The sequence below is a fragment of the Canis lupus genome, chromosome 3, assembly GCF_048164855.1.
Source record: "Canis lupus baileyi chromosome 3, mCanLup2.hap1, whole genome shotgun sequence".
Classification (NCBI taxonomy): Eukaryota; Metazoa; Chordata; class Mammalia; order Carnivora; family Canidae; genus Canis; species Canis lupus.
The window spans coordinates 56,508,418-56,522,554 of NC_132840.1; the positions used below are offsets into that span (position 1 = coordinate 56,508,418).

Genomic DNA, 14,137 nt, shown 5'->3' on the forward strand with positions numbered 1-14,137 from the left:
TCCCTGGGTGGCGCAGCGGTTTGGCGCCTGCCTTTGGCCCAGGGCACGATCCTGGAGCTCCGGGATCGAATCCCACGTCAGACTCCCGGTGCATGGAGCCTGCTTCTCCCTCTGCTTGTGTCTCTGCCTCTCTCTCTCTCTCACTGTGTGCCTATCATGAATAAATGAAAATGAAAAATAAAAAATAAATTTAAAAAAACCACTGGAATTAAATCAACATGGCTTGGTGTGTGGAGTGGTAGACAAGCCAGGGGCAGCAGGTACTGAATCTGAAAGTAAATCTCAGCATACAGGAAATTTGATTATATGGCCAAAGTTGGCAATTCAACTCAATGGGAGTGAATCATAGATTTTTTTTAAATATATTTTTTATTATGTAAACTAGGCCCAACCTGGAGCTCAAGCTCACCATCCCAAGACCAAGAGCGAGTGCTCTACCCACTGAGCCAGCCAGGTTGCCCTAGATTTTTGAAATAAAAGCAAAATAGACAAAACTGGAAAACCCAATAAAATTGGACTCCTGGTTTACACCACACACACAAAAAACAAATATCAGAGGAATTAAAGTGAACATTGAAGTTTAAATGAAATTAATATCCTGCTCCCCACCTCCAATCTAGAAAACATGAGTATACTCTAGTGACTAGAAACCCAGAAACTGAAAAAAAAAAAAAGGCTAAGCATGTTGGACTATCTTAACACCTAACACTTTTCAACAAAGAGGCAAACAATCGCTTGGGGGGAAGTTCTCAACGCAGAAAACAGTTTATATCTCTAGCTATCAGAGAGCTTGAACAAATTAAGAAGGAAAGAACAACCACTAGGAAAAATTTTACACAGCCAGCTTAAAAAAAATAATAATAAAGCATATATTAGAGCTCAACCAGGTGAAATAGTGGCACGCAAAATGTATTGAGTGAAAAAACCAGAATGCACCTAAGGGTATATACTAGGATCCAGTCCTGGCACAATAGCCAAACCCAGTGATCTGTGTGCATGTGCACATGTGCATGTGTGTACTATGCACTCATGATAAAATTGTGCATGTATGTGCCTATGTCATAAAGCTACTCTCATGGTAAATCCTAAGACTATTTGTAAACCAACCAACAAAAATAAACCCCAAGAAAGCTAAAAATTAGCTCTAGACTCATCCCCATACATCACAACAAATATTTTATATGGACCCATGCATCCTTTTTTCCTATGCTTGCGTGTATGCTTTTTACACAACATTGAGATCCCAACAGTTATATTGTTCTGAAATCTGTTTCTTCCGGTCAACTTTTCTCATATCCCTGGGCATTTTGCTGACATTATTCTCTCTCCCCAAACACCCTATGCTTTTAAGCCTCTAAGAAACCTGCCACCCGAAGCCCACAACAGAAAGTCCAGAATTTTGTCCTTGCTGGCTTGCTCCCCTCCCTGGAAGCACGTTTGTGGAGGTCTACCTGGTATGAGTTTCTTGTACTCCTCACCTCTCCCGTTAAACTGGGAGGCTCCTTGGGAGCAGGAACTCTGCCTCTTTCATAAGTCTGTCCTCACGGTGCCTAGAATGCACACAGTAGGCACATCATAAGTATCACTATACAAAGTGGTGTAGGCTTCCTGCCTCTTGCACCAAATGATCTCAAAGATGGTACAGATGAAGGAATGATCTGGATGCTTGGATATTGGACGGAGAGGTCAAAGCTGAGAAACAGGCCTGGGCAAGCCCTGGATCACTCAAATCCACCACCCCAGACCCCCTTTCCCAGAGCCCTTCCAAATGCTTGAAAAGGAATAACCCGCACGCAGGGCTCCGTGTATGATATATATTTATATATATAATTGCTCTCATTTTATTGTACTTTATCCTCTTTTTACAGTAGATCTGACACAGGCATTAAATAACTGCAGAGAGAGACCACTGGGGTGAGGGGGGAATGCAGGAGAACATGGGGACCCGAAGGGAAGAGACTCAGATCCAGCGAGAGGGAAGAAGGGAAGGGTCCATCTGAGGGTGGGGTGTGGAGGGTGCAGTGTCAGAAAAGAAATGGACAGTTAGAGAGGGCGGAATGAAGGGCACTATCGCTCAAGAACACCAGAGGCCCCTCATGGAATGTTCTATGGGCACTATGGGGACGTTTAAAAATGCCGAGGGGCCTGAAGGAGATGGGGGGGGGCAAGAAATTCAGAGCCTTAGACAGAGGGGCTATTTGCAATGTTCAGGCTGTCATGCAGAGGAGGAGGAGGAGGAAGAGGAGGAGGAGGAAGGAGTTAGTGATTAGTTGATAATGTGCTCAGAGAAGCCAGAGAGAGGATGGTGGGGGTAGCTCTGGGCCTGGGGGCGGTGGGGGAAAGGAGGTGAAATAGTCCCACAGCCAGCTGACGTTTCCAAGGTGGCCACTGGGGACCCATCCAAAAAGGCTGCCCCTCCCCCAGGGCTCCGGGGAAGTGGAATTTGAAGGATATTCTGGGAAAACAAACAGGGAGAAGTGAGCCATCGGCAAACACAAAGGCATATTCAGCCTAGGTCAACCCCATCCCTCTGAGGACTGCCTATTTGGGTGACAGGAGAATATTCCAGAAGAGCCAACAGGGACTCCTCTTCCCAACCCTCCTTCCCAGCGCACGCTGTCACCAAAGGGTGAGAAGACAGATGTCCCAGAAAACAGGGAAAAGGCCACGGAACCACCTGGTCCTTGATGACAAACAGCTGTCTTTCCAGAGGAGGGAATGGGGATGGAGGGGAGGTGGGGACAGACCTGCCACCGCCACCACCACCATCGCCGCTGCCAGAGGAGCCGGAAAAGTCAAAACCCACGGAGACAAGTGACTGTGTGGATGAGGCAGAAAGTGTGGGAGGGACAGAGAAAGGTGAATGGAGTGTCTGCAAGCTGGTGTGAACAGAATGTGTGTGTTGTGGGGGGTGGATGAGTGTGAAGGCAGGTGTGAAGGGGGTGGGTGTGGTGAGAAGGTGTGAAAGTGGGCAGGTGTGAAAGTGGGCAGGTGTGAAGGTTGAAGGTGGGAAGGTGTAAAGGTTGAAGGGGGCAGGTGTGAAGGTAAGATGGTAGGCAGGTGGGAAGGTGTGAAGGTGTGAAGGTGTGAAGGTGGGCAGGTGTGAAGGGGTGAAGGGGTGGGTGTGAAGGGTGGCGGGTGTGAAGGGGAGCGGGCAGGCATCTCTGGGGATGGGAGGGGAGGAGACAGCCCACGCACAGCTAGAGCAGAACCAGAACAGTTCCTGACTGGGGCCGCCCTGGGACCGGTCTCCTGCCCTGACCCAGCCAGAACCGGGAGAGGTCGGGGGCTGAAGGCAGGGACTAGCAAGGGCCATCAGGCTGGGTTCACAGGTACAGAACAAAAGGGCGTGAGGCTCAAACAAGTCATAGCTCTGTTATAAAAAATACCTTTGGGGTGGGTGAGGGAGGGATCAGGCAGGGTCAGGGACATTCCAGAAGCATCCATAGGAAAGAGGTGGGGGGGGGGCGGGAAGAAGGGGCCTCAGGTTTTGTTGATGCGGAGTTTGAAGGCCACACGGCCAGCGAACTTGTCTCGCTCATCATCTGTGGCGATGTTGGCGGCATTGATTCGGCACTCCACATTCACCTCCACATTGGGGGTCACGTTCAGGAACTTCACAGCCACCAGGGGCTGCGTGTAGTTCACCTGGGCCAGAGGAGGAAGGCAGAGGTCCAGGCCCATGGCAACTCAGTGTCCTCCCCAAGGACCCCGTTCCACCCCCCCTCCCCCGGGGAGGCATCAGTGGGGGCCTCCCACGGGACTTACGTGGAACCTTTTGCCATAGTAGGGGAAGTACATGAGGTCGATGTTGCCATTGGCAGGGAACATGACAAAGTTGCCAAGATTCTCAGCATCTTCATCTCGCTGTGGGGGCACAAGGAGGGGAGGGGGAGAGCACGTTAGGGATGCCAAGAACCCAAGAGCTCTCTAGACTTCCCTCCATTTTTCCTTTGCCCCCAAATAATTTCTGTCTTGGATCTGTTTCCCTTGGGCTGTGAGCCTCTCTGTGTGTGTGTGTGTGTGTGTGTGTGTTTGCCTAAACGCAGGAGGGGGCATCCTGTCTCCTTCATCAGACTGGGAAGTCCTGAAGGGTGCTAATGACGTTGAAGCGGCCCACTGCAGTCCCCACACCACGTTCTTACCCTGGTCTCAGGAATCAGTTTCTGGAGCAGAGCCAAGAGAGAACAGAGAAATGAATCAAGGCTCAGTAGGAAGGGGAGGGTGGAGGCAGTGTGAGTGAAGAAGGAGAGAGACTTTCTAGAGCGGAGAGAGGCGGGGTCCAAGGACAGTGAGTGGTGGCAGATGGTGCTAACTACCAGACACCTAGAAAGAACCGGGAGGGTGAGCAGAAGCCACAGTCATCAGGAACTAGATGAGAAGATGGAAGGGCTGGGGCTAGAAGCCGGGGGCCCAGGCTTGGGTGGAGTCAGAGAGGTGGGTGTCTATCCATCTACACAAAAGCAGGTTCCTGCATCCTAGAGAGAAGCAAGGGGGTGGGAGCCCCTTGGCGTTTGAGCCACATTGGCACCCACTCTTACCCCCTTGTCCCTATAGTGACGGGGCCTCTGAGAGAAGAGAAGACACGGAGAGATAAGTGAATCAGGTGGAAACCATGAAGGGCAACAGGTGGGCAGGTGGACAAGGCTCGACGAACTCACCTTCCCCACACAGGTAACATTCATGCTCTGATTTGCTCCTGCATAGAAGTTGATGACCTGGAGGGAGGAGAGAGAGGGTGAGGAGCCAGAGAAAGAAGATGGAAAGGACACATGCGTTCAGCCTTCCCTCCACGGATCTCAGCCTCCAAAGGCCCCATCTCTCTTGTTGTCCCAGCCACTCAAACATCCCAAAATCTCTCGAATGCCCATTGGGGAAAGAAAGCAACTGCCAGCAGAGGGTGGCCCCAGCCCACTTCCTGCGTTCTCCCTGGTGACCAAGATCACACATACCCGGTTCATCTTGATGAAGACACAGGGCTGCCCCGTGCTGTACCCATAGTGGGTGGGGTCCCCAATGCCGGAGCAGTCCCCCAGCTGGGTCCGGTTGAACTGGCAGGCACGCTTTGGGTAGTTGAGAACTCCATTATCTGGCTGTTCATAATAGCGTCCAGGGCGGCAGACATCATTCTTTTGGGCTTGGATGGAATCGTTGTAAGCTAAGGAGGTGGGCGTGGGGAGAGTCACAGACCGGCTATCCTGCTCCCAGGGTCCCCCAGTCCCCAGCCCAAGCTCCTACGCGGCCACACTCACGCTCCAAGAACTTGTTCAGCTTCTGAACATGCTGGTCCCAGCTTTCAGTGTCACTGACATTGACAATGACATCGAGATTCTCGGTCTTGGGGCGAATCATCAAGCCTGTAGCCAACATGGGCAGGGGCGGAGAATATATATATATACATACACACACATACACAAATGGATATATATGTATGGACCACACACTGAGGAAAGACGACAGAAATAAGGAGCTGCTGCAGGATGATGGGTGGATGGGGTAAAGATGTGAGATTGTCTTCACAGGAGGAAGATCTAGCACCTTCCCAGATCACAAAGGTCTCAGGTACAGGAAATGAGAAGAAAGGCAGACTCCAAGCACTTCCCTGCATGTGGTCATTGGGTCATCAGAACCAAGTCTCTGTGAACCATGAGTTATTTTGGGGGGAGGCTTGGCAGCACAGGAGCAGTTAAAGGCTGGTGGGGAGCCGCATCACTCACCCGGTGTGGCCAGCCGGTCCTGATACTTGGGGGTATGGTCAGACACGGTCTGCAGCATGACCCACATGGTGAGGGTGAACATAGCCGTGAGGAAGCCATAGAAGACGAGGTAGAAGAGGAGGATGAAGGCTAGGGAGGAGGAAATGGAGTCAGGGGGTTCCAGGTCCCCTGTGATGACTACATCTGTCCCCACACACCCTTTTCCCCCTCAGAGATTCAAAACCCGGACGGGTCACAGAGTCTTGGGGACATCTTAGAGCCTTCCCCCTGGGAGCAAAATGAGACAAGCTGGAAATAGGCAGTTGTGTCTGGCTTCCAGCCACGGCTCCCAGCCCCCTCCGGTCCTAGGGCATAGTGAAGCCCAACCTTGTGGAGGCCACAAGAGGCCTAAATTCTCGTTGCTGGGACAACCCCAAGTATAGGCCACAGTCATTTTGCATCAAATTATGTTCCCAACTTCTCGAACCATTCATGGCCCTGAGAAGGCCCAACATCTGCTACTGCTACATCAGTACTGGTCCTTAAAGCTGTCCAGCGTGATGACTTTAAGCTGACACTGGCCACCACTCATGACTAAACTCTCACACACACCCCAGGAGTGTGGACCCTCACACTCAAATAGCAAATTCTCCTCTCCCCTGGCACCCATGGAAGTCAAAGCTTGGACGCAGTTCCTGCCCACCTACCACATCTCTCAGAGCTGCCCAGAACCTTCAACAGCCACCCCACCCCCAGTTCACGCACAGCACCCACAAAGCAGAGGTGGAGAGCACTTCCCGTGGAGAGCAGGTCCTTGCTGGGCCTGACATGTAAGCCCCTGCTGTTTCCACCACCCCGGACCTTCAGTCTTTCCATCTTAGAAGACACCTTCCCCATGAAGCTTCCCCAGACTGCCCCCCAGCAGTCAGGGACCCCGCCAATCCCAGGGGCTGGACTTCCAGGTCCCATAAGGCAAGGAGGACACTGGACCCGCCTCAAGGGCCCCCAGTTAGGGGGTGCTGATGGGAACAGCATGCAGTCAGTGTGGATGAAATGCAAATTCAATTGCTTCGAATCCCCAGTTTAACAATTATTTTTGGAAAAATGGCACCCTTCTCCCGCACTCAAGCCCAGCACCAGACTATCGACTAGAGACCAACCACTCCCTCCACACCGCCTGAGTCCCTCTATGGGCTGGGAAGGCGCCCGGAGCCACGGCAAGCCCACAGACACGCTCTGCCGGAGGATGCACGCTTCTCACCACCACTGGTATCTACTCCTCCCTGCGCCTTGCGACATCCGAGCCCGAGCCCGAAGCATGCAACCTCCACAACCTCCCCGGACCACCCCTCCCTGCCAGCCCCCCACCCACAAAGCAGCCACAGAAAGCTGAGAACGCTCAGCAGTGGAATACTGACAACTTCCGCTGTGAAGAGCCCCCCCACACACACACCCCCAACCTCTCCAAGACCCGCCCCCTCATGAATGTTCCCAGGGTCCAGGGGATGGGCACGAGCTAAAAATAGACGGGCTTGGCTAGCTAGTGAGAGCCAGAGGGAGTGAAGGGGCGCTTTTCTGAGGACGTGGGGGGTGGGGGGGCGCCCGTGCGGAGCGGACCTGCCCGGAGAGGGAGCGCGAGCGCCGCGGTGCGGACACGCGCGCACAGCCCGCGACCCCCGGGCGAGGGGGCTCGGCGGGGGGCGGACAGGCGGCGGTGACCTACTTTCTCCGCCTCCGCAGCGGCCGGCCAGGGAGATTAGACCGGCGATTGGGCCCCCTCCCAGGCGAGAGCCCGGCAGGGGGGCCGGACGCCGGGGACCCGGGGCGGGAGCCGGGGCCGAGCCCGCGGGACCCAGTGCCCCCCGGGCGTCGCCCGGCGGACCCCCGCCCCGCCCCTCGCGCAGCGGGCCCTGCGTACCCCAACTGGTCCCGGTGCGGCCCATGAACTGGTGCGTCCTCGGGTTCCACACGAACTCCTTCCACTCCTCAACCACCTGCCCGCAGCTCTTCTTCTCCTTCTGGATGACCATCTTGGCGGCGGGGGGCGAGTCCCGCGCGGGGCGGGGAGCTGCGGAGAAGCTGGGGTGCGGCGCGCAAAGGCCCCCTCACGCTCAGGAACGCGCGGGGAGCAAAGGCAGCGGGGGCGAGGGAGACCCTCCTCAGATAGGCAGCTGCTGCAAATTCCGGGGTGCACCGCCACGCGCTGCAGGCTGCTGGCAGCGCGGCGTAGGATGCACGGCTCCTAGGCCCCCCAGCTGCGATGAAAAGGGGGACCGTCAGAGCAGGGGAGTTTGAAAGGGGAAGGGGTGCGTTGCAGCCTCACCCCCCCAAACCTTCTAGAAACAAAATGAAAACGGATGCAAAAATAGACGGCTGCAAAACCCGAGCGAAACGCAGAAAAAATAGGGGGGCAAGGAGGCCAGGGAGGGGTGGGGGAGGGGGCTGCCCCTAAATCCGAGATGCAAAGAGGCTGTGGAAAGGGCCGGGGCACCGCTCAAGGCCCTTCCGCCAAGCGGAGACCGCCACACCAGCGGTGGCTGGGCCGCGGGGGTGGGGTAGGGACGCGCAATTGGGGGACGGCCAGGGATGGGGGCCCCCCAGGCGGAGGCTCCGCTCCTCAGCAGTGCGGGGCCAGCGGTCGCTGCGCGCAGTCTTTATACTCCGCGGCTGTGGGGGTGTCCGCCCCCTTCCCACCCCCAGAAGCCCCGCCTCCTCGCCGCTGGCCCGGGCGACCTCATGCATATGCAAATATGGAGAAAGGGATTGGGTCCGCCCCCCTGCCGCCTCTTTAGGACACGGAGGTCTCTCCCCTCCCCCCGCCCCAGGTACTGGACGGGATCAGATGGACGGAGCGGATGGAGGGCGTGTCGGGGCGGAGCGGAGGGAAAGATAACCCCGGAGAGATAGGGAGCCGGAGAGGGAAGCCGATCTCTGCCGAGAAGGGGCCCCAGGCCGGCCATTGGAAACTAAGATCTGGAGATGGACAGGGCCAAATGCGAGAAGAATGGAGAAAGAGCCAGAGACCAAGACAAACAGAAGACACCTGCCAGGATGCTGGACCAGACCACACAGAGAAGGACAGACGTCACTACCGGAGGGAAATTCTCCTTGGGGGAGCAGCTACCAGCCCCCACAACACCTCCTTCTCCACTTCCCCAGCCCCTGGTCCTCTCGGAATTCAGGGGCTTCCTCATGTCCCCACCCACCCTCTGGGCAAAGCCCTTCCCAACATCACATTCCTGGGCCCTAGCATGGCCCTGAGACCCCAGCCCTGGACACAGGTCTGCTCAGGTATTGTGTGTCCCCCCAATCCCCCATGTCTGAACTCCCCCTTCCCCATTTACCCACTTGAGTCCAGGAGCATTTATTGAGTATCTACAAGAGACCTTGCACAACTCTAGCCCTGGGGATGCAAAGTCATGATTCTCCTGGAGCTCAAGAGACCCACAGTCTAGTAGGAGGGCTACCGGAGCCTCTAGAGACCACGGCTTAAGAATCATTATCTGTCACTTTTTATCTCAAATCTTGTCACTTTTCCTTGGAGAGATGTTTCTTCTTTCAACTCTCACCTCCTATCCTTGGCTCTAGTCCTTAACGATGCCTGTTCTATCACCCTCCTCTTTAAATTCTCTCCCCCAGCCCAGCTTCAGGGACTTGGGATCTGCTCAATGAGGCTGGTGCTCAGAATGGCCTTGTGCTCGGTTTAGTGCTCTGCTATCACCATCTTGTAACTCTTCATTTTATCTTTGAACTTGTCATTTGTAAGTGAAGTTGAACGGGACAGTGGAGTGTGTGTGCGCAGAGGAGATACTTGTACCCTGCCATTTGTGAGGCTCCATGGGCACAGAACTCCAGCAGACCCACCACACGTGGGGGCTGGGCCAGATTCAAAGGGAAGAAAGCTGAGCATTTTAGGCATACACCTGAATAAGCGGAGTGCTAATAGCTGAGAGGCCACGCTTTATGTTGGAAGCAGGTGTTGCTTGGAACACGGAAAGAAGGGAATGAGTGGCCTTCTAGAAGACATGGGTGGTTGAAGCATCTTATTCTATTCTTTTTCAGGTGCGCAAGCTACTTCCTGACTCAGCAGACCACTTCTGCTGACCACGGTGACATGGGAGGAAGGAGAACTCTGAGCTGCCCACAATTCCTTTTCCTTTCAGTCCTTCTGTGCTCATCAGAAACCTGAAGGTAGATAAATGTTAATTTTTCTTTATTTCGAACAACATTAAATAATAAAACCTCGTGAGAATTTGAGACAAGAACACCAGAAGAAAAGGAAAGCCTTTTCTCTTTCAATGCCTTGAATGGCACTTTCCCCCCTGCGTTTTGAACAAGGGATTCCACATCTTCATTCTTGCACTGTGTCCTGCAAATTATACAGCTGGCTCTGCTTCGGTCTCTTCTGCAGCAGGCTCTGGATTAATTTTCTCAAGATACAGTTTTAATTAGGCCACTCCTCAGCTCAAAGATCTTCAATGGCTTCCTGTTACCCTGCAGGACGGAGTCCTGATTCTTTTGTCTGTTCTTCGGAGCACTCCACAATCTAGACCCAGCCCGTGTCCCCAACCTCCTTTCCCTCTAGGACCCGACTAGTCAAGTCCTCTGCTGGAGCTGAGCCGGCCACTCCCAGGACAGGCTGTGCTTACTCCTGACTTCACACCTTTGTCCATTTCATTCCCTCATCCTGGAAGACAGCCCACCCTTCAGAGTCCAGCCCCAACTCCCATTCATTCATTCAATGCGTAGCTAATGACCATTTACTTAGAGCCAGGCACTGTTCTGGTCCCGGGATTCCCATTTCAATAAATAACAAAAACAAGCAAACAAATAAAGCAGTGCATTATAATATTATGCAGAAGAAATAAAACAGGGTGAGGTGCCAGAGAACCCCTGGATGGTCCGGGAGGGCCTTACCAAAGAGCTAAGGGTCAGCGTGAGACCCAAGTAACTCAAAGGACCCATGGGGACCTGTAGAAGAAGACTCTTCCTTCCAGAAGGAGGAAAGTGTAATGCAAAAGCTGGGCTTCGATGAAGGAAGAAGGGAGGTAAGATTGGTTCAACAAGAGATCTGAGAGGTAGGCAGAAGCCAAATCATACAGGTCAAAGGGAGTAGTTTGGATTTTAATCCAATTATTGTAGAAGCAATTCTAGGGTGTTAAGCAGGGGAGTGATACGATTAAATTTCATGAAAATCACCATGGCTGCCATGTGGAAAGAGGACCACGGGAAGCAAGGAGACCAGTTGAGAGGGCTTTGCAGGAGCCAGTGCAGGAGACATGGGTGCTCTGGACCAGTGTAGCAGGTTTGAGGGTGGAGACAAGAGGATAGGTTCAGGATTTACGTTGGAAGTACCATCACATGAATAATGGGGGTGACAGAGAGAAATCAAGCCTAATGTCTCAGTTTTCATCTTAAGTAACTGGACTGAAAACCTCTGTGGTGTATTTTATCTTTTCAATCAGACTGCAAGCATTTCTAGAACAGGCCTTGGCCTTAGCCTTCATATATGTCATCCTATGCCCAAGCAACCCACAGAGCTCTGGAAGATAAAGTCTGATTACTGAATTGCACTTCAACATGGAATGGCCCCTTCTGCTAGAAACCTCAGGGAGGCTATCAGGCAAACAGCATAGAAATGAGCCAGGCTCCATCTGGAGAGATGAGGCCTGGATCGTACCCTCAAACCACATGCCCTGGCAAATACAGGGGTGGGGATAGCCTCCAGACTGCTGGCTCAGTCTCTGTCCTGTACACCGGTCCCTTGAAAAATAATGTATTTTTGGGGTGAGGCCGAGCTACCTGTTGCTCCCATGCACGTCTTCTTCTCCTACAGGTACGAGGGAATACGCTACTAAGTGCAGCACTGGTATTCAGAGGGAAATAAGCTAAGGAAGGAATGGGGCTCAAAGAGCCATCACAAACCTCCAACCTCTTCCTGGAACCCAGCCTTCCCACCAGCATCTCCAGGAAGAAGGAAGGGAACAAGAACTCCCACACCCTCTTTCCCATATCCAGAGGCTATCATGAAGTCTGTGTTCCTTGATCCTCCTCTCCACCACCCCAAATCCCAGGGATTCAGCTATCTGGGTCCCAACAAGATGAGTCTTTTCAGAGACAAGAACAAGGAAAGAAGATAACTCCAACACACAGATATGGGCATGTTGGCAGGAGGGCTATCATTTAATGGGCACAGAGTTTCGCTTTTGCAAGATGAAGAGTTCCAGAGATGGATGGTGGGGAGAGTTGCCCAAAACTGAAAAACGTAATCCCACTGAGCCATACAAATAGTTAAGATGGTACATTTTAGTCCATCAGGGTCAAATTAAAAAAAAAATTTGTTTACAAAGATGGTAAATTGGGGGTGCCTGGGAGGGATGAAGTTGGTTGAGCATCTGACTCTTGGCTTCATCTCAGGTCATGATCTCAGGGTTAGGAGATTAAGCCCCAACTCGGGCTCCACGCTCAGCTCAGAGTCTGCTTGTGTTTCTCTCTCCCTCTGCCCTTTCCCCCTGTAGAGCTCTTGAGTGCGCTCTCTCTCTCTCTCTCTCTCTCAAATAAATAAAATAAATCTTTTTTTTCTAAAAAAAGGATGTATGTTATGTATATTTTGCCACAATTAAAAAAAAGGGGGGGGGAGGAACATAGATGTCCTGCCACTGACCTGACCAAGCCCCCCAACTCCTCAGGAGGACATACAGGGCCTCTCACCACCAGGCCCAAGGAAGCCTCCTTGGGATGGCTCAGATGAGGATGTCTGCCTTCATCTGGTCGCAGCTTGCCCCTGGTCAGCCGCATCACACCACCTTCTTTGTCTTTTACACCCGGCAGGCTCCAACTTCTTTTTTTTTTTTTTTAAGTTTATTTATGATAGTCACACACAGAGAGAGAGAGGCAGAGACACAGGCAGAGGGAGAAGCAGGCTCCATGCACGGGGAGCCCGACGTGGGATTAGATCCCAGGTCTCCAGGATCGCGCCCTGGGCCAAAGGCAGGCGCCAAACCACTGCGCCACCCAGGGATCCCAGGCTCCAACTTCTATTTCAAGAACTGTGCATGAGGGATCCCTGGGTGGCACAGAAGTTTGGCGCCTGCCTTTGGCCCAGGGCATGATCCTGGAGACCTGGGATCGAATCCCACGTCGGGATGGAGCCTGCTTCTCCCTCTGCCTATGTCTCTGCGCCTCTCTCTCTCTCTCTCTCTCTGTGTGTGACTATCATAAATAAATAAAAATAAAAAAAAAATAAAATAAAGTAACTTAAATCTTAAAAAAAAAAAAAAAAGAACTGTGCATGAGGTTCATGGTGACAACAGAAGCAACATCTCTCATATACTGAACACTTCCTACAAGGCCGAACTCAGTGCTGGCAAGGCCTTGGGCCCACATGACTCATCAGCAGCTCACAGCAGGCCTACAAGTAGAGTCATTTCCCCATTTTGTAGATGGGGAAAGTGAAGGGTCAAGAGACCTAGGCATGGGATCCCTGGGTGGCGCAGCGGTTTAGCGCCTGCCTTTGCCCCAAGGCGTGATCCTGGAGACCCGGGATCGAATCCCATGTCGGGCTCCTGGTGCATGGAGCCTGCTTCTCCCTCTGCCTATGTCTCTGCCTCTCTCTCTCTCTCTCTCTGTGTGTGTGACTATCATAAAGAAATAAAAATTAAAAAAAAAAAAGAGAGACCTAGGCATTTCTTCAGGTTCATACATTCAATAGTTGACCTCTTTGATGATCCTTGGTAGAACTTTGCAGCCACTTCATGGGGATCTTTATGAAAGCATTTTATTTTTTACTTTTTAAAAATTTTTTATTTGTTTATTCATGAGAGACACAGAGAGAGAGAGGCAGATACACAGGCAGAGGGAGAAGCAGGCTCCATGCAGGGAGACTGATGTGGGACTAGATCCTGAGTCTCCAGGATCACTACCTGAGCCGAAGGCAATCACTCAACTGCTGAGCAACCCAGGCATTCCCATGAAAGCATTTTACACGTCTTTCTACTTCCCTCCCAAGACTCTGGCTCTCCAGGACCAGGGTGCACCTTATTCATCTTTGGAATCCCTCTGGACTACCCAATACAGTATATATTACAGTATGCCTGGCATACTGTCAACAGCCAATACTCTCTGGTTAAAAGCAGGGAAAGGAGAAGGAGGGAGAAGGGGAAGGAGGGAGGGAAGAGAGAGCATGCAGGGTGGAGTGAGTAGGTAGACCAGGCCTGGAAGATGCAGGTTATGCTGCCAAGCTCCGGAAAGGTTGTAGGGGTGTGGGAGAGCCAGGGGACACTGGGCAGGCACTGAAGGTGCCCTTGGTGGGGGCCTGGCAGCCTCTGCATCAGAGCAAAGTCAGTCTTAATGAAAGAGTGTAGACAGCTCTGGATGGTAATCAGGAATCCTGAAATCTAGGGCAGACTGGGGAAAGAGGTTGGGAGTGTGGTGCCCTGGAC

General features: G+C 52.7%; 1 protein-coding gene across 1 annotated transcript; it reads right to left on the reverse strand.

Moving 5' to 3' along the window:
• Positions 1-1,800: 1,800 nt before the first annotated feature.
• On the reverse strand, positions 1,801-8,336 carry ATP1B2 (ATPase Na+/K+ transporting subunit beta 2). The gene is made up of 7 exons (XM_072821327.1): positions 7,615-8,336; positions 5,718-5,846; positions 5,253-5,357; positions 4,953-5,158; positions 4,662-4,718; positions 3,769-3,867; positions 1,801-3,648 (listed from the first exon to the last, which is right to left on the reverse strand). Exons 1-7 carry the CDS (start codon positions 7,724-7,726, stop codon positions 3,484-3,486), a joined length of 873 nt encoding a protein of 290 aa, XP_072677428.1. The 5' UTR covers positions 7,727-8,336; the 3' UTR covers positions 1,801-3,483.
• Positions 8,337-14,137: the final 5,801 nt, after the last annotated feature.

Coding starts and splice junctions, on each gene's coding strand:
- ATP1B2 (XM_072821327.1), bottom strand. CDS start 7,726: ATGGTCATCCAGAAGGAGAAGAAGAGCTGCGGGCAGGTGGTTGAGGAG. Junction 5,358..5,717: donor GGACCGGCTGGCCACACCGG/GTGAGTGATGCG, acceptor TGTTGGCTACAG/GCTTGATGATTCGCCCCAAG. Junction 3,868..4,661: donor ATGTTACCTGTGTGGGGAAG/GTGAGTTCGTCG, acceptor GTGCCCCCACAG/CGAGATGAAGATGCTGAGAA.